We start from the raw sequence: 25,718 nt of genomic DNA on the forward strand, positions 1-25,718 counted from the left end.
CTACAGTAAGTCTAGTTAACGTCCATCACCACACATAGTTAGCAATTGTTTTTCTTGTGAAGAGAGCTTTTAAGATATACTCTCAACGAAGGTGGGGAGATCGGAGCGGGAGGCGAACCATGAGAGACTACGGACTCTGAGAAACAAACTGAGGGTTCTGGGGGTGGGGGTGGGGGGATGGGTTAACTTGGTGATGGGTATTAAATAGGGCACATATTGAATGGAGCACTGGGTGTTATACACAAACAATGAATCATGGAACACTACATCAAAAACTAATGATGTAATGTATGGTGATTAACATAACATAATAAAAAAAAAGGTGTACTCTCTTAGCTACTTTCAAACATGATATAGTAGTATTAGCTGTAGTCACCCTGCTGTACATTATATCTCCAAGACATACTTATTTGGTAACTGCAAGTTTGTGCCTTTTGATCACCTTCGTTCATTTCACCCACCTCCCTCCCCGCATGGCCCTCCACCTCTGGCAACCACCAGTCTTTTCTTTGTAGCACTGGGTTTGGTTGTTGTTGTTGTTTTTAGATTCCACATATAAGTGAGGTCATAGGGTGTGTCTTTCCGAGTCTGACTTATTTCACTTCCTATAATGCCCTCAAGAGTTCACCCATGTTGTTGCAAATGGCAGGATTTCCTTCTTTTTTGTGGTAGAATAATGTTCCTCTTTGTGTGTGTGTGTGTGTGTGTGTGTGTGTGTGTGTGTCTCATTTTCTTTAGCCATTCATTGGTCTGTGGGCACCTATGTTGTTTTCACATCTTGGCTATTGTGAATAATACTGCAGTGAACATGGGGTTGTAGGTATCTTTTTGAGTCAGTGTTTTCAGATAAATATCCAGAGGTGGGATTGCTGGATCATATGGTAGTTCTATTTTTAATTTTTTGAGAAACCTCCATATTTTCCATAGCCGTGATACCAGTTTACATTCTCATCAACAGTACACGAAGGTTCCCTTTTCTCCACATCCTCACCAACACTTGTTATTTCTTGTGTTTTTGATAGTCATTCCAACAGGTGTGGGTGATATGTCATGGTGGTTTTGATTTTGACTTGTATTTCCCTGATGATTACTGATGTTGAGTGCCTTTACATGTACATGTTGGCCATGCGTATGTCTTCTTTGGAAAAATGTCTATTCATATCTCTGCTCATTTTTAAAACAGATTGTTTATTTTTTTGCAGTTGAGTTTTCTGAGTTCTTTATATATTTTGGATATTAACCCCTTATCAGATATATGATATGCAAATAGTTTCTCCCATTTGGTGGGTTATGTTTTCATTTTGTTGATGGTTTCCTTTGCTGTGCATAAGATTTTTGGTTTTAGTCCCACTAGTATATTTTTGCTTGTGTTACATTTGCTTTTGGTAAAATTCCTCACCAAGAGTAATGTCAAGGAGCTTACCATTATGTTTTCTTCTAGGAGTTTTAGGTTTCAGGCAGGTCTTACGTTCAAGTCTTTAATTTATTTTGAGTTAGTTTTTGTGCGTGGTGTAAGATAGCATTCCAGTTTCATTCTTTTGAATGGGCTCTTCAGTTTTTCCAACACTGTTTATTGAAGAGATTGGGCTTTCTCCATTGTATATTTTTGGCTTCTTTGTTGTAAATCAGTTGACCATATATGTGTGGACTGGTTTCTGGACTTTGTTTTGTGTTCCACTGATATATGTGTTTGTTCCTATGCCAATACCGTGTTTCAATTACTATAACTTTGTAATAGAGTTTGAAATCAGGAAGCATGTTGCCTCCAGCTTTGTTCTTTCTCAAGATTATTTTGGCTACTTGGAGTCTTCTCTGGTTCCATACAAATTTGAGGATTGTTTGTTCTATTTCTGTGAAAAATACCATGGAAATTTTGATAGGGAATGCAGTGAATTTATAGATTGCTTGGGTAGGACGGACACTTTAACAGTATTCTTCCAATCCACAAACATGGAATGTTTTTCCATATATTTGTGTCTTCATTTCCTTTCATCAGTGTCTTGTGATTTTCAGCATACAGGTCTTTCACCTCCTTGGTTAAATTTATTCCTAGGTATTTTATTCTTTTGATGCAATTGTAAATGTGATTGTTTTCTTATTTTTCTTTCTGATAGTTCATTATTAGTGTATAGAATTCAATAAACTTTTATATGTTGATTTTGTATCACACAGCTTTACTGAATTCATTTACTAATTCCAAGAGTTATTTGGTGGAGTTGTTAAGATTTTCCGTATATAAAATCTTGTCATTTGCACTGGCAGTTTTACATGTTCCTTTCTAATTTGGATGCTAACTATTATTTTTCCTTGCCTAATTGCTCTGGATAGGACTTCCAATATTTTGTTGAGTAAAAGTGGCAATAGTTGCCATCCTTGTCTTGTTCTTGATCTTAGAGGAAAAGCGTTCAACTTTTCACCATTGAGGATGATGTTAGCTGTGGGCTTGACATATCTGGCCTTTATTATGTTAAAGTATGTTCCCCTTATACCCATCTTTTGAGAGTTGTTTTGTTTTGTTTTTATCATAAATGGATGTTTAATTTTGTCAGATGTTTTTTCTGCATCTGTTGAGATAATTATATGATTTTTATCTTTGATTTTCTTAACGTGGTATGGCACAATGATTGATTTGTGGATGTTGAACCATCCTTGCATCCTTGGAATATATCCCACTTGATCATGGTGTATGGTCCTTTTAATGTATTGTTGAATTTGATTTGGTAATATTTTGTTGAATTTGAGAAGGATTGGTATTCATTCTTCTGTAAATATTTGGTAGAATTCACCAGTGAAGCCATCTGGTCCTGGACTTTTATTTGTTGGGAGATTTTTGATTAGAGATCCAATCTCCTTATTAGGAATTTGTTCAGATTTTCTTTCTTTTCTTTTCTTTCTTTCTTTTTTTTTTTTATGATTCAATCTTGGTAGGTTGTATGTTTCTTTTTTTTTTTTTAAAGATTTTATTTATTTATTTGACAGAGAGAGAGAGCAAGAGCAGGAACACAAGCAGGGGAAATGGGAGAGGGAGAAGCAGGCTTCCCACTGAGCAGGGAGCCTGATGTGGGGCTTGATCCCAGGACCCTGGGATCATGACTTGAGCCGATGGCAGATACTTAACGGCTGAGCCACCCAGGCACCCTGGTAGGTTGTATGTTTCCAAGAATTTGTCCGTTTCTTGAAGGTTGTCCAGTTTGTTGGCATATAATTGTTCATAGTATTCTTTTACGGTCTTTTGGATTTCTGTGGTATTAGTTGTAATGTCTCCTCTTTCATTTCTGATTTTATTTGATTCTTTTCTCCCCTGCCCCCCTTTTTTTTGGTGAGTCTGGCTAAAGGTTTGTTAATTTTTGTTTATCCTTTCAAAAGAAAGTCAGCTCTTAGTTTGATCTTTTTTATTGTATTTTTAGTCTGTTTATTTCTAATATTTGTTTTTTTCCATCTCTCTACTTACTTTGGGTTTTGTTTGCTCTTTTTCTAGCTAGGGTGTAAAGGTGGGTTGTTTGAGATCTTTTTTTGTTTCTTGATGTGCAGACACTTATTGATATGATTCTTAGAACTGCTTTTGTGGCATCCTATAAATTTTGGTATGCTGTATTTTCAGTTTAATTTGTTTCAAAGTAGTTCTTTTGGTTCTTTTTGATTTCTTTTTTGTTGCATGGCTGCTAACATTGTATTATGTTTTGGTTCTCCAAAATCTATGTCCTTTTTTTTCCTTATGAAGCCCTCAGATAATTGTTCTTTGTATTTTATTGAGAGATTGTAGATATTTGTGGATAGATTTTTTTTTTTTTTTTTTAGGTGCATAGTCCTTGATACCAGAAGTCACTGTTTCTTAAATTGGGAACTTCATAGAATTAAGTAGATTTAGAAGAAAAAATCATCGAAGTCAGAAGTGGTTAAGAAAAAATTTGTGGAGCAAGTATTTAGCTAAGTTTTACAAATAGGGTTATGTTCTTATATGAAATATTTAGTCAACTGCCTAATTTTTGTATCTCATTAGAGTAAATAGAGGTGTATAGTTTCTGTAATGAGCCATACGGAAATGAAATTTCTGCTTATGGTATTTACTAGTTATAAAGTAAATGTGGCTTATAGCAATAGAATATAGATAGTGTTTTCTATTTTAGCAGTTACAGCTCTAATTTTATGTGTTTTCATGATTTATTATGATAAATAATAAAATATTTCATGAATACCTACACACATAGTTCCTAAAACTCATTCAGTATTTCTGAGCAGTATTTTTCTAACTATAGATAGCCTGAAATATTAGTGGTTTAGTGGGTAATGAAATCAGTTTAGAGGGTTTTTCAAGTAGCATTTTCAAAATGAAACATAATAAAGCTTGTTAAAGAACATGGCTCCAGGTAAAAATTTTTCTGTGGAACTTTGGGATATGTATATCAGTTTGCAACATAAAAAGTATTTCTTACTGTATTGTATGGTCCAAACAGTGGCTACTGTTTTGGAGCACCCCACTAGTTAAAATCTGGTATAAAACTTTACATTTTCTTTTTCCATTTAAAAGGGTTAATATAGGGCGCCTGGGTGGCTCAGATGGTTAGGCGTCTGCCTTCGGCTCAGGTCATGATCCCAGGGTCCTGGGATCGAGTCCCGCATCGGGCTCCCTGCTCCTTGGGAGCCTGCTTCTCCCTCTGCTTCTCTCCCTCTCTCTCTCCCTCTGTCCCTCATGAATAAATAAATAAAATATTTAAAAAAATAAATAAATAAATAAAAGGGTTAATATAATCATAATTTTGGCTGATTTTGTAAGAGCTTAGAATTTTGGTTTACTTTCACTTATGAGAATTTAAGCTTATGTTGAGGTCATTACATGGAAATATGAGATAGAATGAAGTTATATATATATATATATGTATTTTTTTTAAGTCATTGTATTTTGAACTGACATCTTAGTAACATCAGGTAAGAAGTAATGTTAGTGAGATGTATAAAAACTATCATTTAAACAGTTTGGCTTGGGTTGAAAAACATTAAAAATATCAGTGTCTTATTTTTCTTGTGTTTTATGTTATTTTGGTGACATTTAAATCTAGGATGTTTATTAAGATATAAGGACTCTTAGATTTAAATCTGTACGAAATAAGAAAAATATTAAAATGGTTCCTGGTATTTTAATATACAAGTGTCTGCTGTACACAAGGCAAAATTTTATTTTAAATAGAAGCAAATATAGTCAAGCTAATAAAAGTCAAAATTCTATACTAGATTTTCTTGTTTTATATGTAATTAAAATATTGATCACCATTGCATTTGTTTCTTAGTTATGAGTTGCCAAGGAATAATGATTCGATAGTATACTATACAATTTTCACCTATGCGGTGGGATTTTGCTAACTCATATTTCTATTACTAGTGCCAATTAGAGACACAGCCAGTAATATAGTGGTATGTTATAAACAATTTAAGGAATTACTTCTTTCTCCGCTTTTCTTTGTTTTTTTTAGGACATTTTTGTTTTTGAAGCGTATGTGTCACTTATTTTTCATGATGTTCCTCAATTTTTCTTTTTCTTTTGTTTCTTCATAATCAAATTCATGTTATGATTTCTTGGCTAAAAAGGTACACAAATGGTGTTGTGGTCTTGTATCACAGCTAGAGACACATGTTTGCCACTTTTGGGCAATACTAATTTTGATCTTTGGTTAAGATCTTTGTTTTCTTCTCTGCATAATGACTATTTTTGTTTTGTAACTAACAAGCAGTTGTGGGTGGAAACTTTGTGACTGCATTTCAAACCAAACTTTCCCCACCTAGATTTAGTATCTGTTGACTTTTAATTGAATCAATTTCTTATAATTTTTTATTTTGATTTTTATGTAATTTTAAACAGAGAAAAATTACAATAATAATATAAGGAACTTTTATATATTCTTTGTTTCCAATTCACCAGTTATTTACATTTTACCCATTTAAGCTGTAAAATGAGTATGAGTCCCTCTCTCAAGTAGTGTTGATTTTCTTTGTCTCCTAGTTTCACTGAAAAGGGTTTATTTGTGTTCTTCTTATTATTACTGTGTGTAGTTGTAAAGTATTTTTTTATAATTCTAGTTCTTTCTGTATTCCCTCTTCATTTAAAGTTTCTGAATACTGATCATTTTCTGAGAAATTTTCTGTGTGGGTGTGGGTATGTGCACATAATACATATGAACTTAGCAATTCTATTTACTTTTTAAATTGCTCTTTAAAATGGGCATGGGACAAATATTTTTCAGTCACAAAGTTCCATAGAAAAGGCTCTGGAATTTAAGAAAGCCAACCCACCAACTCTTTTAGTCGTGACTCTTAAAAATTACCTTTCCTTGTGAGTATTCTTTGATTCATTTCAGTTCAGTTCAGTTCATTTCAGTTCAATTCAATTCAACAGATATAGAGTGTCTACTGTATCTAAAAGATACTGTAGAAAAAATCAGGTATTAAAAAGCCTTTCATTTATAATGTTTTGCAGTTTCCAAAACACCTTTGAATACACATTTTCTTCATTGTTATTACCAGTAACTCAGGAAAGTAGATGGTTCAGATAGATTTATTCCCATTTTATATGAAGAAATTGAGATCTTGAAAGATGGTGACTTAACCGTGGTCCCTTAGCTAGTGAGTGACATCTGAAGCATGAACCAAAGCATAAGCTCAGGGCTCTTGTAGATTTTCCTTTACCACTTTTATGCAACGACAAAGGATACATTAATTTATGCAAATTCCTGGCCACAACAAGGGTGTGTTTTTATTTAGTCACTTAATATTTATTTTAAGTGCTTCAAGGGCTGGGATAGGACAGTAAAATAAGATCAAGACAGTATCTCATAGGTTCATCTGAGTAAGGTGCTTTTCAAGTAAGGCAGTGAGCTGTATCAAAATGCTTGGAGTGGTTACGGCATGCTTTTTCTTGTTTTATTGGTGGGTCTGTTGCACATGACCGTTGGAAGTAGTGGTGGGCTGGGATTAGAGACTCTGATTACTGTGATCCATGAGTCAGATCGGTATGCTCAGGATCTTTACTTAACATGCACCATCAAATTGATGTTTTCCTTATGGCATTGTGGGTTATGTCCATGCAACATCTTCCCTATTTTTACCCATTACCCCTCAAAGGTTCGGTGCCAGAAAGAACAGTACTGTATCTTTATTTTCTCATCACATCCTCTCTCGAATAAATCTTACTTTCATGGCTGTCTTTCCAATTTGGCTCTGAGTCACTGCTGTGATTCTAGCTGTTGAACAGTCTTTCAAGTTAGCAGTTAGCATTCTGGTTAAGTAAAAATTGTCATGAGGCTGCCATTCTTACCAGTATAGCTAGGGTAGTTTTATTAAATCAGTTATTAGGGCCCAGTTGTCAGAGGCATGTAACAATTGCATGTCACAGTCCTCCCTAAATATTGATACTTGAGATTTACTGGAAATTAAATCTAAAACTTTATTTTACTTCTAGTTCTGAGGTTAGAGGAACCAGTTGTCTGTCAAGTTCAATAAAGCCACATTTGTGCTGTTTAATATTTTAAAAGAAAAACTGTTGTAGTCTGTCTTTACTATTTTTGCCTTACCTGATTAAATTTTGCTGTTGTGTTAATTAATAAGTTCAAAGGAAATGTTCTAATTAATTTCTGTCATAACTGGGAACCATAATAAGTTAGAGTACTTTGGAAAGCATGGTAACACCTGCTCACTAGTAAATATCAATTCTTTGTCTGGCTCTTTTCCAGTTCTACTGTGTCTTAATGTGTGAACCTCTTACCATCTGGGTACTTCAATTTTCCTCTAAATTTAAACAAACAAAAAGTCTTACCTGTATTCTACCTAATACAGTTTTGAAAGACAATGGGAGGTCATTGAAGTGCTAGTTAAAATCTCTAAAAATCATTGGCTTTAAATATATACTATCTTTAAAAAGTAATTTACTACTTAAAAGCCATTGACTCTTTTAGTGTACTACATTGCTTAGTCTAAGACCTCTATTTTTAGAATACAGTGTATTTGAAGACCAAGCTTTATTGTTGAATTTGACAGGCATGGCACAAGGCCAGTGTAATGAGCCCAAAGGGAGAATTTGCAGAATATGCAGGTTGAAGGAGCCCCGGGACTGACTTTCCACTAAGTCTAGGCTATCCGTGTTCATTCCCGTGGATGGGAGATTTGCTTAAAGTTGACTGCTGTCTTCCTTCTGTACCATCTGATTCCAATCTGCACTTGTCTTTTATAGCTCGAGACGGTCGGATGGCAGCTTAACCTTCAGATGGCTCACTCTGCTCAAGCGAAACTGAAATCTCCTCAGGCTGTATTACAGCTAGGAGTGAGCAGTGAAGATTCAAAGGTAAGAACTGGTATCTCATTGAAATGTATATGTTGTTTACTAGGTCTTGTACTTTATTGTTAGCAGGGTCTTTGCCCTCTGGATTGAAAATTTAAACAATTAAATAAGGATTAATGAATTGTCAGCTCTTTATTTGTGACAGTTTTTGGTATCAGACGATTTATCACTTTATTATTCATTTGAAGAAATGTCTTGCAGGGTACCTTTCTTGCAAGAGCTTTTCATAATGTCTTCTTTTAAATTCTGCAGTGGGAAGACTTGGTAATGCCAGATGAAAGTCAGATATTTAATGATTCAGATATCTGTGGATATTTCTGGTTTTTTTTTTTTTTTTTAAAGATTTTATATATTTGAGAGAGAGAATGAGAGATAGAGAGCACATGAGAGGGGGGAGGGTCAGAGGGAGAAGCATACTCCCTGCTGAGCAGGGAGCCCGATGCGGGACTCGATCCCGGGACTCCAGGATCATGACCTGAGCCGAAGGCAGTCGCTTAACCAACTGAGCCACCCAGGCGCCCATTTCTGGGTGTTTTAAGCTGCATACATATGGTGGAGGGAATACTGTTGTCTAGCCAATGCCTGGATTATGAAGGTAACATGAGTTGTATTTGTGTGTGTGTGTGTCTCTCTGTATGTGTATAGCACTTGTGTGCATGTGTTTAAATCCTAATTCTTGCAAAATAGAATTTTGGATTCATTTTTTACCTCATGGTGATTTCTCCTTTAGTGTTAATTTCAGGAAGCCTGCACATGTTATCAAGTTTAAAGAATTGGTGTGAAGTATTTTCTTTACTGTAGCATATAGAGAAACATATATTTAAGATATCAATAAAAGCTGTTTGTTGTAATTTTGTTGTAATTGATTATGTTTCTGAGATAAAGGGGAGTGACTTTTCCCCCTAAATGAGGAGACTTTGCTTCATTTTAAGACAAATAAAATAGAGGTGAGAGTGAAGTAGGAAGATCTGAGGAAGGAGAGATTACTATGCCTGGATGTGATCAGAGAAGGACGTGAGAATGTTACTGGTTATGATGGGCATTGAAGGATGGGAGTATTATTACTTCTTTGTTAGAAGTTTCATTATGTAGTATGTCATACACATTTTTGTCTTCCATAAGAACTGGGGCCAATACCTAGCCCACGTTCCATGTCTGTAAAATTTTAGGCAATTGTGTTGGGTCTCACTGCCTATAATTTATTCATTCATTGCAGTGTTTCAGAAGTATTTCATTTCCCACATTTTACGTTAATAAATATAATATAAATAATAATATGTAAAATAATATAAATTTAGTGGTTAAGAGTTGAACTGACTGGTATATATATTCTGGAATTTAGTAGCAGTGTAGCTTGGGGCAATTTACTTAATTAATCTTTATGAGTGTCAGTTTCTTCACCTGTAAAATGGGGATAATAATACCTGTCTCACAGGGTTTATATGAAGAGTAGATGCCCAATGTAGGGAGTGCTTAGTTCAATGCCTAGTATTAGGTAAATGCTCAAAAATGCAGGCTGCTACCACCACCACCACCACCATCATCATCATCGATAAAATGTTTTTTGGCCATTGAATAAATAAATGTCTTTGTTTTGAACTACAGCTGACTTTAAACTTTTTTACTGATGGAGTTAACCTTTTCCCTTTCTTCGCCTTCTTCCCTCTTTTATTTCTTGATTATGTTTTTCATATTTAGGCTAACTGGGAATTGGGGAGGCAAAGGACAGCCTGGAAAGTCCTTTTTTTCTTCCCATAAACTAGGTGGGGAAGCCAATCCTTTAGGTTTAGGATAATAATCTGGAACTCCCTGGTGTAGACTGGGCCTATTCTGAGTGAAGACACCCGTATGTACCTGGGTACGTTGTACATACGTACACACCTGCATACATTCTCTAGGGGGCCATACCCCTTGACTGCTGCATTGCTCATGACTACCGTATGTTACGTCTGAGTAGCTAAATGCAATTTATAGGTGGGACGGATACTATTTTGACCATATATTGGATATACTCTAAGTATCGTGGTTTAGGCAATGCTTGACTTTGGGATGCATGACTCCTCCCAGCTCCTTTATTATGTCTTCAAAATATGTTTATATGTCAGTTATATTTTTATTTTTTTTTTTAAAAGATTTTATTTATTCATTTGAGAGAGAGAGAATGAGAGATAGCACAAGAGGGAAGAGGGTCAGAGGGAGAAGCAGACTCCCTGCCGAGCAGGGAGCCTGATGCGGGACTCGATCCCGGGACTCCAGGATCATGACCTGAGCTGAAGGCAGTCGCTTAACCAACTGAGCTACCCAGGCGCCCTGTCAGTTATATTTTTAGGCAGTAGGAGGGAATGAGTAATGCTTCTAGTAAAAGAGTCATGTTTTTAATTCATATTATTCAGAAAATCTCTACAGATGTAAAATTCAACTCACTGGAGATAGAGGCTTGAGTACATTAGATTTTCCTGCACATTGCTAGTTTGAAATTTTGAATGAACTTTTGGTTATCCTTACAACTTGTAGAGCTGGAGAACCATTTTCATCAGCAAACAGACCCTTGGGAAGAAGAGCAGCACCACACAAAAGCAAAGGTTACTTTCGGGGCGCCTAGGTGGCTCAGTTGGTTAAGCGTCTGCCTTTTGCTCAGGTCATGATCCCAGGGACCTGGGATTGAGTCCCGCATCGGGCTCCTTGCCCAGCGGGGAGTCTACTTCTCCCTCTCCCTCTGTGCTCTCTCTTGCTCACTCTCAAATAAATAAATAAATAAAATCTTAAAAAAAAATAAAGGATATTTTCATTTTGTATGCAGACTTAAGTCAACCTCTTTGTCTGTATTGCTTATTTTCCCTATAGCACTGTGGGGATTTGGCCCCTGTTTGTTATGTCTGCTACACCGGAGACACTTAATGAAGTGTCTGCCCCCTGTCAGCCTGGACAGACACTTGCCATCTCCAAGTGATGTGTGTCCTAGCTCTAAGGACTAGCTCTAAGGTTGACTACCACACCCCTGTTCTTTCATTGAGCTGCTGCTGGGAAGCATACTTTTTTTTTTTTTAAATATTCTCTCTTTTTGTATGATCGTGTACTCTATTCTTTGTACTTGAACGAGAGTTTGGGAATTCTTGATGGGTTGAAATATTAGGTGAAAGGAATGGGAATATGGAGCATGTTTTAAAAACCAAGTTTGTTAAAAGAAGGCAGAGCTTTTATTCAAAGAACCATGAAAAGCTAAGTGGTTAATTTATGATGCGAAGTATCTTAGAATACAGTTGCCATATGATGAAATTGGCATTCGTTTAAAACAGGAAGCATTAAATAAAATTCTCTTAAGTGTATGTGACACAGGGCAGTTATCCTGAAAATATACATGCATTAAAATAATTCTGAGAGGATTAGTTAGTAAATATTATGAGAGAGACTGTTTTTGATGGTGTTTATTTTTGAGCTGCTGAACTGAAAACTTCCTGTAATTCACCAAAGTATGTTGTTTCTAAAAATCTTTCTTCTCATTCACTTCCAACATACACATGAAAAGTGTAGCCTGCAGTGAAGTTTTAATTGCTATCACATTAGATAGCATTGTCGTACTGGTCTCCTTTCTCTCGGAACTTTCTTGTCTCAAGGCTTTCCTGTTTTGCTACTAATTTTATCATGAAAACTGGATGATTGTGGCTTTTCCTACAGTACTTTGATATATATTCTAGTTGTTTGCAGTTAATTATCTTAGTATTTGTCTACTGCATTTAGCAGAGTAAGATGATTTTTCTGTTCCAAGATACCTCTCAATGAGAATTTTTTTTTTTTTTTTTTTTGGTTTATTTCGTTAGAGGGCAGTAGAGCTCTTTGCTTACCTAAGCTCTGGCATTTACAGTGTTATTTGAAGTAACATTCAAAATAATGTGTGAAATCAGTAGTTGTGGGAAATGCTAAGTGTTCACATTTCTAATCTGTATATAACAATAGAGTGCTCTTGTTTCCGTTAACAAAATTAATGCCTATTAATCAGATATGTACAGAACAAATAAATGAAATCATTATGATTTCATTGTTTGTTAATTTCTTTATTTGCCAAAATGCAATTTATTAAAAAGCCTTTAACACTATTGACATTTTTGTTACATTCTGTCACTTGTATTAATTTCTGTATGAGAAAAGAGAACAAAATAATCCCCAAGATAGTTGAATGACTCTAATAAGTTATATAGTGTAACTAGTTCCAGGCTAATCATAGACATTTGAAATTTTTTTATTTATAGAGAATAGCAATTTTACACTTAACAAACATTGGTAATTTTGAATATTCAAAGCACTTTAACTTTGACTATTCCTAAAACACTGAAATATTTTAATTTTGCTGTAAAGTGTACGTTATCGCATTTTCCCCAGTAACTTTCCATTTATGTCATGTTTTGTTAGTACAGTGGTTCTAAGTTTTTTTGGTACATCTTTTAAGAAAGAATCTTTGTGTTTCATTCTTCTCTTCTTTTGAAACAACTGGGATAAAAATCACCTTGAAAGGGAACTGTCATTTATCCTAATGTTAAGTTGGATTATGCTCAGGTTGCACATGGTACTTTATGGATGGGTAATTATGATTTCAGGTGAATTTAGGACTTTCAGTACCAATTTTTTGAGTTAGAGACCTTTATTCTTATCTCCAAAGTGGATGGCAAATTCTATTTAGAGTGAAGAAAAAGGAGGGAAAACCCTGTTTTAGTGCTTACTTTGTGCTAGGCATGATATCTCCTCCATTATTTAAACTACTTCTTTCAGGTGTGAAGTCTTATTATTATCCTTATTTTATAAAAAATGAAGAAATGGAAACACATACACATTAAATTATTCCCTCAGGTTATACAACTAAAAAACAGCAGAACTAGGATTTGAAACCAGACAATTTTACTTCAGAGCCCTGTGCTTTATTCATTGCTAAGATACTGTTTTTTTTTTTGCTTATTTAATAATTTAGTAGTTGATCCTGTAATATGTATATATGTTTGGGGGTGCTGAAAGCTGTTCTTCTTTTTTTAATTAATTTACTTGAGAGAGAGAGAAGGAGGAGGAGCAGAGGGAGAGGGAAAGAGAATCCCAGGCAGACTCCATGCTGAGCGTGGAGCCCGACAAGGGGCTCGATCCCAGGACCCTGAGATCATGACCGGAGCGGAAACCTAGAGTCAGACGCTTAACCCACCGTGCCACTCAGGCACCCTAAAAGCTGTTCTAATATGCAATTATTGTTTTATTGTTGTTGGTTGTTGTTCTCCATAAAGTGATAGGTATATGGATTCTCAATTTCCTTTTCTTTTTCTTTGATTAAATTGAAATAATTTTACACCTTAAGTGAATGCGAGATGCTACTAAACACTTTTACATAGTAAAGTTATTTGTTTTGATGTTAGTTCAGTAGAGTCTCCATTTCACTAACACAATTCACTGTAACAGGTACATGGCAGCATTGATGTTGATACCTTATGAACAGAGAAATAGGCTGTATCATTAAAAAGAAAATGTCCTTAGATCTGTTTATGACAGATATCTTAGTAAAAGGAAAATACATATGTGGTTCAAATTATGAACTCTTGTATTAGAAATTTAAAGTATTTTGATCTCCTTAAAAGTGATGTTTGTATTGACTGATTTTTGAAGGACCTTCAAATTTCTCTGAGCTAACTCTGATGAACAGGTCTGAATTTTACAAATGTTAAATTTTTTACAAATCTAATCCACACAGTGAATAAATTTCAGCATATTCTCTTGAAAATTTCAGTTTATTTTTCTCTTGTATAACAGCTGGATATTTATAATGGACATTTTGAAAAATATAGGGGGAAAAATCAGTTAAAACCAAGTATAATTCCAATACCCACAACACTGTTTGGTTTTGCTATAGGACCTTCCAGTTGTTTTTTTCCTATGGGTTTCTTAACTTATAAGTGATTTTTAAAAAGTAGTGATTATGTTTGGCTGAGGCACAGGAATTGAGGTTTTATTATTACTGTTCGATACTCGATGTGGTTATGAGAAGATAATCTCATTCATTAGTCAGAATTTTTTTTCCATTTTGATAAGAAGCAATTATTATCTTTTCTACAACATGCTCTCTATGACCTGAAGAAACATTCTATAAATTCTTGGGCTTTTTACCCACCGATTTTGATGAGTAATATTATAAAATGAGCTTTGCCTCCAGCAGTTCTGTATCAAGATACTAATTCTCATTTGTATTATTTGGGATGGTTATTTAGGGTTCAGAAAGTTTTGAAGACAGGTCAGTGGTTTTTCTTCTCAAATGAAATGATTGATAAATACTGATTTTCTTTTTAAAAAATTGTGGATTTTTTAATTACTTAAGTTGTATATATTTATTATAGAAAACTTGAAAATTCCAGAGATATAAAGAGAAACTAATAGATTTACCCCCAGCATGCAGCCAGTCTATTTGATCTCTTTTATTTTGGTGTTTATTCTCTGAATATTTGGAGAGGGGATCATATGAATTCTTTGATTTTATGTATAACTGCTTTTTTCACATAACTCTGCAAACCCTTTTCCATATTGCTTCAAACTCACCATGATGTATTTTAAATGACTGCATCATGCTTTGGCTCTGACATACTGTGATTTTCTAACAGTTCCTCTATTGTCAGATAATAGGTTTGTTTCCAGTATTTTCCTATTAATTGTGATAAACATCTTTGTGTATATGGAGTAGGTGCTCAACAAACATTTACCGAATGATCGATGAATGAATGAAGCCTCCTTGGTATATAGGGTTATACCCCAGGAGTATAATTAGTAGATGAAAGGTCTAACCTAAAAAAGAGGTCTTCTTAGTTTCATAAATGGCTTTCCATAATTATTTTGCAAACACACACAGAAACTCAAAGGTTGCATCCAAAGGATTTAAGAGCTTTTGGAGAAAGGTATAACATTACTATCTCAAATATAGGTTCTTAGATAACTAGTTAATTAATTACTTTGGATAATTTTAGGAGACCAGTGAAAAGCTCAGGTACTTCTGTAATATTAGAGAGCCCTCTATTTTATGATTTCTGTATTCCAGTAGTGTACAAATTAAACAAGCTTTCTTTATACGTGTTTTATTTTATTATAGAATATGCAGAAGCAATTTGATCAAATACTCCAGCAGTTAGAGAAAATAGAAACAGCCCTTATTTGTGAGATAATTGCCCAGATACTCTGAGAACAAAGCCTGGTTCTTTGGAATCGAATTTATTTAAGTATCCCTAAAGCTTTGTGGCTCTCCTTTTCTGATTCTTAACTTTGTTTTGTATCCTTTTTAATTGTGATCAGTTTCTCAATGATAGTGTCCTTCAGGTGTCATGTTTTCTACATAAGAGCAATACAAAATATTTTTCCTCAATTTAGTGTATTTTTTTAATTTTGTGGTCAATTGGACTTTCTAAAAGACTTTATGTTGATGTACCTTGATGTGTTCTGATCATATATTATAGGTCCTTGATATCACAGTGAACCCCTTTGTATCTGTGTGAGAGTGCGTGTGTGTATGTAAACTTTTTTACAATGCTATTTCAGGCTCCCTAATAGAAATGCTGCACTTATCCATGATAGGACTTTATAAGCTAAAAAAAAAAAAATACTGTTTTGGACGCTATCTTTGATGGGTAAAGATAAGCAGAATATACACAGTACACAATTAGAGTGTGATAGAATTGAGGATTCATGTGGAGGAAATTATAAAAGAGTCTTGGAGGAGAAAATCCTTTTTAAAAATACTCCAGAAAGTTCATGCATTTCAGAATTAAAATATCATCTTTTTACTAACATTCTTTTTAAAAATCTTGTGGGATTCCAAAGTAGGGAAACAAATAATATCACACTTGTTTGTCTTTCCTAGCTTTGTAACCTTTTTAACTTTTTATATCCAGAGGCAATTGATAATTATAGTATTTCACAGGCAAATAGAATATATTTAGAAATACCTTTAAATTTTGTTTGATGTATTTTTATGGATTAGAAATGACAATAATGGAAACCCATGGTTTGAGTATTTGAAATAAAAGTGTTTACAATGAATTAGACAACTGAGCAAATAAAATGCAGTTTCATAATTTGAAGAAGCAGTAACTTTAAATAGCTCAAATTCCATTCAAGAAATATTTATTAAACATTTCCTATGTTAGAGATACTAGACAAGGTATTACTGAGATGGAGAGGTCTTATTTTTCATCATGGAGCTTCTGGTCTAGCAAGCCAGTAAATAGAAGTTTAGTGACTATTACAAAAGAGGAAATATCTGGAGCTCTGGAAACTGACAGCAAGGAGTTAGATACTGTGACAGGTGGGGGAGTTTCAGGTGAGGGAAAGAGTACATGAAAAAGGATAGAGACAGATCTTTTGAGGTGTGTGGAGCATGACATAGCTGTGATATCCAGGTGGAGACTGTTGGCAATCTGGGGCTTGGGAGAAATTATAGACTAGAAATTGAGGTTTGGAAATCATTGAGGTTTAGACTATAGTTTCAGTCATAAGAATGGAGGAGATCAATCACTTAGGGACGGAGTATAGAAATTTATGAGTTCCTAAATTTAAAAGGCAAGTAGAGCTTATGACAGCGATTGGGAAGGAGCAGCCAGAGACCAAAGGAAGAACATTTCTTGGAGAGTGAATTATGTCACATGCTGCTAAGAGGTAAAAGAGAAAAAATAAATAAATTACCTAATTTCACCCTCACAGCTATGAATTAGGTACTGATATTTCCCCTAGGTTGCTCAGTGGTTAAATATCAGTACCTAGGTTGGGTCCTAGAAAGGGTTAGAGCCAAGATTTGAATCCAGGTCCATCTGACTCAATAGCCTGAACTTATAATCACTATTCAGTTGTAAAAAAATAAATAAATAAATTTAGTGTCATGGAGATCAGTGGTGATCACTGTCTGGGGCCAGGAGGAGATGTTTAAATGGAAGGCAGTATCGAATGCTATTGAGGGGTCAGGAAAGAGAACAGACAGGTGAGTGAGGGGTTTGATTCGATGGACTTCTCTGATAACTTTGACAATTGTAATCTGAGTTACATTTGAGAGGAAGTAGAAACCTGATTGGATTAAACCGAGGAGAGAAAATGGGGACACAGAGTGAAAGCCACCATCTAAGTAACTCTTTCAAGAAGCACAGAGATAGGATAGTCAGTGTAGGGGGTGTGGATTTAGTGAGTACCGACGAGAGGGGAGGTTGGTATGCTGCTGCAGATCCCTCAGGGGAGAAATTGATAATGCAGGACAGAGAGGGCTATAATTTCCTTGAGAAAGTGAGAATTGAGATCCAGAGCATGAATGGAAGGGTTGGACTATGACAGGAGTGGGAACATACCATTTGTTGTAATAGGAAGTAAGGAAGAGTGTGGGTGAGGTAGGTAGTTTTGGGTGTTGGAAGAGAAAGTTGTGTCTCTGATTGCTTCTGTTTTCTCCATGCAGTCATTCGTTGGGAGAGTGGGTAGGTCCAGGAGGCTTGAGAACAGAGGAGAAAGTATGAAAGAGTATTTTTGCATATGGGGAAAATGAACAAACTAGGTATTTTAGTCTACTTTGCTGTGTTGAACAGTGCTGGTTGCCCACTTGAGATTTGTGGCCATGGATTCAAGATGAGAACTGCTAGAAGGTTGCACATTTTTCTTAATCCATTTTTAGTTGCTCTGGTATAGAGATGGAATAGGTGGATAATTGGATTTAATCAGGGTTTCATCTTTGCCCAGTGTTTTCAGATGAGGGGAGAAAGGGAGAAAGGATGCTCCCCCCACCCCCACCCCCCTGCCACACACACACGGGAGTGATTCTAAATCAGGTCAGGTGGAAAGTGAGGCTATGATGTGTGTTGGGGGTGGGGTGATGGAGAGGAACCGGCTGGAAACAGAGCTAGAACCCTGGGCCATAGCCTCCCTAGAGTAGTTTGTGGTACAGAGGACCCTCAGATGGACACATTAGTTCCAGGATCACTCAGGGACTTTTTGTTTTGAATCTTCAGACGTGTATGGCTTGGTCTGGTGTATAGCATATCCTTTAAGAGGGAGAAGTAGGTAAAACTAAGACCTAATATCTGATCTTGTCTGAACTTTTACCCCTGCATCCACTTGGAAACTGATGTGGTCCAAATATATGAAGATTTGCTCTATATCGTAGGGTTCTTAATGTGTGGCCAGTGCCTACTCCTTGATCTGTTGCTTCCTTGGTTGACGATATACCCAGCACCTGGAAAATACTGGAGTAGTTCATAAGGGGCCGTCTATACCAATGATACTATAGCTAGAAATCAATTAAAATGTGAACGTTTTATATCTCAGTTGAATTTATTGGCTTTTGAACATCATTGGTGATTTTCTGAATTGCTTTTCTTTTTTTTAAATTTTTTTATCGTTATGTTAATCACCATACATTACATCCTGAATTGCTTTTCTAAATCTAGTATTCTAATTTTGGGATGGCATTAAAATTTTATTTTATTTTTATATATTTTTTAAAGATTTTATTTATTTATTTGTCAGAAAGAGAGAGCACAAGCAGGGGGAGCGGCAGGCCGATGGAGAAGCAGGCTCCCTGCTGAGCAAGGAGCCTGATGTGGGATTCGATCCCAGGACCCTGGGATCATGACCTGAGCCAAAGGCAGATGCTTAACTGACTGAGCCACCAAGGCCTCCCCAGTATTATAAATTTTAGATTCAAGACACAGTAAAGATAGCTAGATTAAGTTTTCTCTTGAATAAATTGCATTGTTGAATATTGAATCAGTCCTAATAATTTTGGCACAAAAAGGAGTTGGAGTTGACAAACACTTTTCTTTCCTGGCCTAGTTTATTTATTTATTTTTAAGATTTTATTTATTTATTTGAGAGAGAGAGGGAGAGCAAGCAAGCACACAAGCTGGGGAAGAGGCAGAGGGAGAAGAGAAGCAGGCTCCCTACTGAGCACAGAGCCTGATGCGGGGCTCAATCCCAGGACTCTGGGATCATGCCCTGAGCCGAAGGCAGACACTTAACCAACTGAGCCACCCAGGTGCCCCTCCTGGCCTAGTTTAAATGAGATTTTAAGCACTTTTGGTGTGAGGTTGCTATATGAATGCTTAAATATATCTTTAATGGACTATGTAAATTGTGTTCCTTTCAAATTTTTTCTTTGTATGAAAATCATTTAGAGGAGATTAAATTTATATTAAGAAGAGGAGTCACTTTTATTATATAAGCTATTTCTCCTCTCAGAGCAAATTATTGGGCACTTTTGATGGTTGTGGTATTGGGGAAATAAAGGTTTTTCTAATATGTTCACATATAAAATCTGTTTTTTTTTTTAGCTTTTCAACTGTCCTTCATACTTATCATCCACCATTATGTAATCTTTAAAAAAATCTCATATCCTGTATATAAAGTGCTTTAAGGATTTAATCAAATCCTCAGATCTTGGGTCACCCGCCCTCTTACTTGGGAACGTGGCGGTCCCCAGATGCCTCGTCACACTGAGTCTGTGGCTAGTTACTTGTTTGTATGTAGCAGCAACTTGGTGTCACCAGTTCTGTTTTTGGTCTGTCTTTGGATGACATGTCTGAGAGTCAGTGCGCAGAGAGTGGTCACATTCAGTTACCTTCTATAATGGGGAATGAAATTCATAAGCAGTAGGAACATCTTCTAACTAGGGCTTTTAGATGAACAAGGAGGTAGCGGTAGGGGCTGGGGAAGCAGTGTTATCCTCCTCTTATCACTTACCCCACCTCTTGCTCCAGCAGAAACAAGAGACAGAATATAATCCCATTTCTGAAAATCTTGATAACTTGTTTCTGAAAAATTTTGATCCCTGTCTGATGAATGACATAACAGACTATATGTGCTTTTCACAATGTCATATTTTGTTTTTAAAAATTATTTTGTTATTATCTGGAGTTTACGTACATAAAATTTGCTTATACTCAGGAACTGTGCTGTTATAACATCAGTGAAACACTGGTTATTTGTTGCTGTGGTTGTGGTTAGTTAACCAAAACGCATAGCTGACAAATGACATACATGGGGTACAGATAAAATGTAATAAGAGTGAATGTGTTAAAAAGAAGTTCTCGTTTATAGATTTTGTTTTTTTAAGGAACTAAAAAGTCTTTTGTACTTTTCCAAATTTATGCAAGTAATTACATTGTAGAAAAATTAGCAAATATAAGAAAATAAAACTTAGCTGCAATCCTACCTAAAGATAATAATTTTGAATGAGATATTTAATTGGTATATGGCTTGCCAAGTAGTACATTTATTATAAATGTTTTTTTCCCACCATAGAGCATTACATTATAAACATCTTTCATTGTCAATAGATGAACTTTCACTCAGCAACATCATTTTAAATGGCTGCAGAATATTCTGTTGTTTATATATTTCATCTTCTTATTTTTCTTTTTTGGTAAAGAGGGTTTATTTTTCTAGTAATCCTTCAGCAATACCTTTCCTTTTGAAGCCATATTTAAACCTTTTGGTAGATATTAGCATATTGGCTAGTTAAAGTAAGGGAAGTGGATCTTAGAAATGCTGCATGTGTTAAAATTCTAGTAACTGCTAGACTAATGAATTTTAATTGCAGGGTAATCTCTCTTTTCCAGGGATTATCATGTTTGGACATATAGTTTGGAATATCTTTTTAAAATTATATTTATTTTATACATTTTTATTTAAATTCCAGTCAGTTAACATACAGTGTAATATTAGTTTCAGGTGTACAGTATAGTGATTCAACACTTCTATAACAGCACGTGGTGCTTATCACAAGAACTCTCCTTAATCCCCATCACCTGTTTCTCCCATCCCCCCACCCCTTCCCCTCTGGTGACCATCAGTGTGTTCTCTATAGTTGAGTCTTGTCTTGGTTTGCCTCGGTCTCTTTTTTCTCCCTTTGCTCATTTTTTTTTTTCTTAAATTCCATATGTGACTCAAATTATATGGTATTTGCCTTTCTTCGACTGACTTATTTTGCTTAGCATAATGCTCTGTAGTTCCATCCATGTTGTTGCAAGTGGCAAGATTTCATTCTTTTTTATGGCTGAGTAATATTACATTGCATATATATATACACACATTCATCGGTCAATGGACATTTGGGCTATTTCCATAATTTGGCTCTTGTAGATAATGCTATAAACATTGGGGTGCGTGTTGGAATGTTTTTTAAATTTCTGTGTGTGTATTTATTAATTCATGAGGTTCTCAAACAGAGAGAATTTGCTTCTTTCCTTCCTCTCTTCCTCTCTCTATTCCTTCCTCTTCCTTTCTTCTTTATAATGGAGAAGTATAGTTTCTTTAGAGATAACCCATTTTATCTCAAGGACTTCCAGCTCATCCATCTTAACAGGGTAATTTTATCCAAACTTCAAATGCTGCCACTTCCTTAATAAGGACAACGTAATGAATACTCCAAAATCACCCTTTTGTAATTCTCAGCAGTAAAACAAAGAGAGTTATTCAGGTACAACCGTATTTATGGAACTGTAAAGGCTTATGGAGTTTTCCAGCAAGAAGATACCTTAGATGGATTTGGCAACAGATTGTTAGATATGACGTCAAAAACACGAACAGCAAAAGAAAAAAGATAAATTGGACTCATCAAAATGAAAACCTTTTGTGCATCAAGGACATTATGAAGAAAATGAAAAGATAACCTAAAGAATGGGAGAAAATATTTGCACATCATATATCTGCTAAGGGATTTGTATCTAAAGTATTTCAAGAACTCTTGCAACTCAACAACAAAAAGCCAACTCAAATAAAAAATATCCAGATGACTTGGATAGACATTTCTCCAGAGAAGTTGTACAAATGGCCACCAAGCTCATGAAAAGGTACTCACCATCATTGGTCATTAGGGAAATGCAAACCAAAACTGCATGAGGCATCACCTCACCCTCATTGGGTTGGCTATAATTACAAAGAGAAAAGGAAGGAAGGAGGAGAGAGAAGGAATATAGGTGTGGGTAAGGGTGGGGGGATATTAGGACCCTCATAATTGCTGGTGGGGTTGAGCCACTGTGGAAAATACTTTGTTAGTTCCTCAGAAATTCAAACACGGAATTATCATATGACTCTGCAACCCCAGTCCTAGATATGTACCCAGAAGGACTCAAATAAGTACATGTATGTGCATGTTGATAGCAGTACTAGCCACCATAGCCAAAAGGTCCCAAATGTCCATCAGTGGACGAATGGATAAACAATGTATGGTTGATACATGCAATGGAATATTAATGAGCCATAAGAAGGAATGAGGTACTGATACATGCTACAGTGTAGATAAACCTCAAAGACATTTGTTTAGTAAAAGAAACCAGACACAAAAGGTCATATATTATGTGATTCCATTTATATAAAATATCCAGGTTAGGCAAATCCATAGAAACAGTAAGCAGATAGCAGTTGCCAGGGGCTGGGGGGACGGGAGGTGGACGAGTGACAGCTTAAAGATTTTGAGTTTGTTTTTGGGGTGATGAAATGTTCTGGAATTAGTGGTAATGGTTGCAAACTCTGTGAATGCATTAGGAGCCCTTGAATTGTATTAAAACAATAAATTTGAAAGAGAGAGATCAAGAAAGAGAATATGGGAAACCAGGGATTTTTTTTTTTAAGATTTATTTATTTGAGAAAGAGAGCAAAAGAGTGTGAGCTGGGGGAGGGGCAGAGGGAGAGGGAGAGGAAGAGAGAGAGAATCTCAAACAGACTCCCCACGGAGCCTCATGCAGGGGTCTTGATCTCATGACCCTGAGATCATCACCTGAGCCAAAGCCAACAGTCGGACACCCAGGCACCTTGACTTTAGGAATATTTCAACCTTCTGAGTTTATTGATGAGAAAACTCAGGCCCAGTGAGGTTAAATAATCTGTCAGTTGATTATTGGCACAGCCAGAAGAGACCCTAGTCTGACATAATGGATGGGACTGTGTATTGAAAGTGACAAAACTGAGTTTAAATTCTTAGAATGTGGGCAAGAACCTGAATCTTTCTGCAGCAAATTCCTAATTTGAAAATGTGGCTGGTAATACCTGTCTGTTAGGATTATTGATAGAATTAATTGAGATAACGTCAGCGAAATGCCTATTAGAGTGAGCCTCACATAGAAGGTTCCTAATATTAATTAAATTTGAATTTGCAATGTGGTTTAATCCTGTGTTAGGAACATAAGTTATCCTGGAAAATATTTTGAGGAATATATTATCTTGAAAGATAGTTGAGTATTGGCTTGATAGCTCATATAATAGTTTGCTCTTTAAAAAAATATTGTTCAGTATTACCGTATTCTAGTTTGTAACCATTGAGATTGAATTGTCTGTAGCCATCATTTTTAACAAATCACTCTTCCTTTTCTCTTAATTAGTAGAAAGGATTCCCAAATGAATATAGAGGAAGAATACTGCTTCCGTAATTGCTAATATTGCCTTGTAGGCTACTTGAACTCCCTGTGGGATTTTTTTTTTCACCCACAGTAACCTTTCATAGAGTATGTGCTCTGAAAGAACAAGTCCACAGGGGTAGTAGCATGGCAGTATGCCAATTATCAATGTAATTTTCTATGATGTTAAATCATCTTTGCTTTTATTTGACCATTCTTTGTATTTACTTTGTGTTTACTTAGTAGCTTTCAGCTACAGGGCTCAAAATTCTTTGCAAATATTGAGCCTCAAAACACTCCTTTGAGGCAGCCATACTGTGATTATCCTTTTGGGTTAAAAGAAGAGGAGGATGGTATCATTTAACTGTTAATGCTGTAATAAGAGAAGAAATAGTCTACGAAAAATAGGTTGCTAGTTACAGGATGGTTTTGTTTTAAAATGAGAAACCAGAAGTTTTTCTGCCTCATTAGCTGATGCTCAAGATTTTCATCCCCATTTTAATTTGGCCATTTTTTTTCCTACTTTCAGCTGATTGTAAGGTGAACTGACTTCTTTTGATTCTAAGGTAGAAGAAAATAAGAAAATGGTAAGCATGTACCTAAAGTAGTTTGATTGAACTATGTAAATTTGTCAAGCCTTTTTGCTCTAGACAGATGAGTAGAATAATTTATATATTTCTTTTTTTTAAGATTTTATTTATTTATTTATTTGAGAGAGAGTGGGGGGGAGACCTTGAGGGGGAGGGAGAGAGAATCTTCAACAGACTCCCCACCGAGTGTAGAGCCCCACAGGGGGCTCGATCTCATGACCCTGAGATCAGCAAGAGTTGGACGCCCAACTGACTGAGCCACCCAGGCAGGTGCCCCTATATATTTCTTAGCTTTGAAAGTGAGTACTATGTAGTCAGTTATAAGTTACATAATAGTCACCTCCTCAGGAATTTTAGGTTGGCATGGTAGTGACTATTTAATAATACTGCTGCCATGTGAGTGTGTTTATGCTGCTCTTTGATGATGTATTTTATGACTAAAGTACTACCTAATCCTCTCTCTTTTGGCTGTTTGTTTCTTAAATGGTGATCTTTGGAGATGGGGAGATATCCTATAGGTTAAGATACAGAACAAACTAAAAATACAGTTTAAAATGGGGCCTCCTTAATAGTAATTCCTAAAAAATGATAAAACATGACTCATAAATTCAGTTTATGTTAAGAAGTAAAGCCCTAAGTTGCCTCATGTCAGTTAACATGGGTCAGGGCCAATTTGGAGACCGAAGGGACATCTCATTTCTTCATAACAGTATATACAATTTGCAGGAGGTTGAGCTGCGTCGTTGTCTCTTCTGTAATTGTTTCTTGTTGAATTTTGGTCAGCCTGGGTTGGGGGAGCTGATCAAAACCAAATCTCAGTATCTGCAGCACACGGACCAGTAACTACTACACCGATCCTACCACGTTCAAACAATCAAGAGGATGACAATAGTAGATAGCATTTATTGACCACCTAATATATGCCAGGTATTATTCTTTGTGCTTTTATGCTTTGTCTCATTGGATCCTTGAAGTTAATAAACAGTGAGTCACTTTTTATTATTTGCCCAGGAGAACTGAAAATAATTTACAATTTAATACAGTAGCCACCGTGCTTCCATAATGATTACTTTGCCACCTATCTTTAGTGAGGTGCGTGGCTCAGGCCTCTTCCCAGTCTTTATGGTTTTATCATGCTCCTAAACATTTTGTTTGGAGAGCCATGAAAATCTCCTGAGGGTAGGTGATTTATTTCCATTTGCCAAGTGTGCAGAGTAAGAGAATGACCTTGATAGAGATCAGACTGAGAATTGGTCCTGTTCTTTTCTGGCAGGGCTGTCTGGCTGATAAAGTACTTGTACTAGAGAATCAGAGAATTTCTGGTAGGAAAACAGTCCGTACTGAATTTTTCTAGAGCACGGCTCCGCGACTGAAGTGCACAGAGCTAACAGGTCAGTGGGGGTACTGACTGAGCCCTTAGGGCCTTGG

At 35.8% G+C, this 25,718-nt stretch overlaps 1 protein-coding gene across 3 annotated transcripts in view; it reads left to right on the plus strand.

Moving 5' to 3' along the window:
• Positions 1-25,718, plus strand: part of COMMD10 (COMM domain containing 10) — a 189,624-nt gene that overhangs the window by 27,308 nt on the left and 136,598 nt on the right. For all 3 annotated transcript variants that reach the window (XM_028092648.2, XM_028092647.2, XM_028092649.1), the window contains exon 5: positions 8,219-8,329. In XM_028092648.2, coding sequence (XP_027948449.1) covers positions 8,219-8,329 — 111 coding nt within the window. The remainder of the gene's footprint in view (positions 1-8,218; positions 8,330-25,718) is intronic.

This window comes from Eumetopias jubatus, unplaced genomic scaffold, assembly GCF_037043125.1.
Source record: "Eumetopias jubatus isolate StellerSeaLion01/CBP00866 unplaced genomic scaffold, mEumJub1_p1.0 scaffold_5, whole genome shotgun sequence".
Taxonomy (NCBI): Eukaryota; Metazoa; Chordata; class Mammalia; order Carnivora; family Otariidae; genus Eumetopias; species Eumetopias jubatus.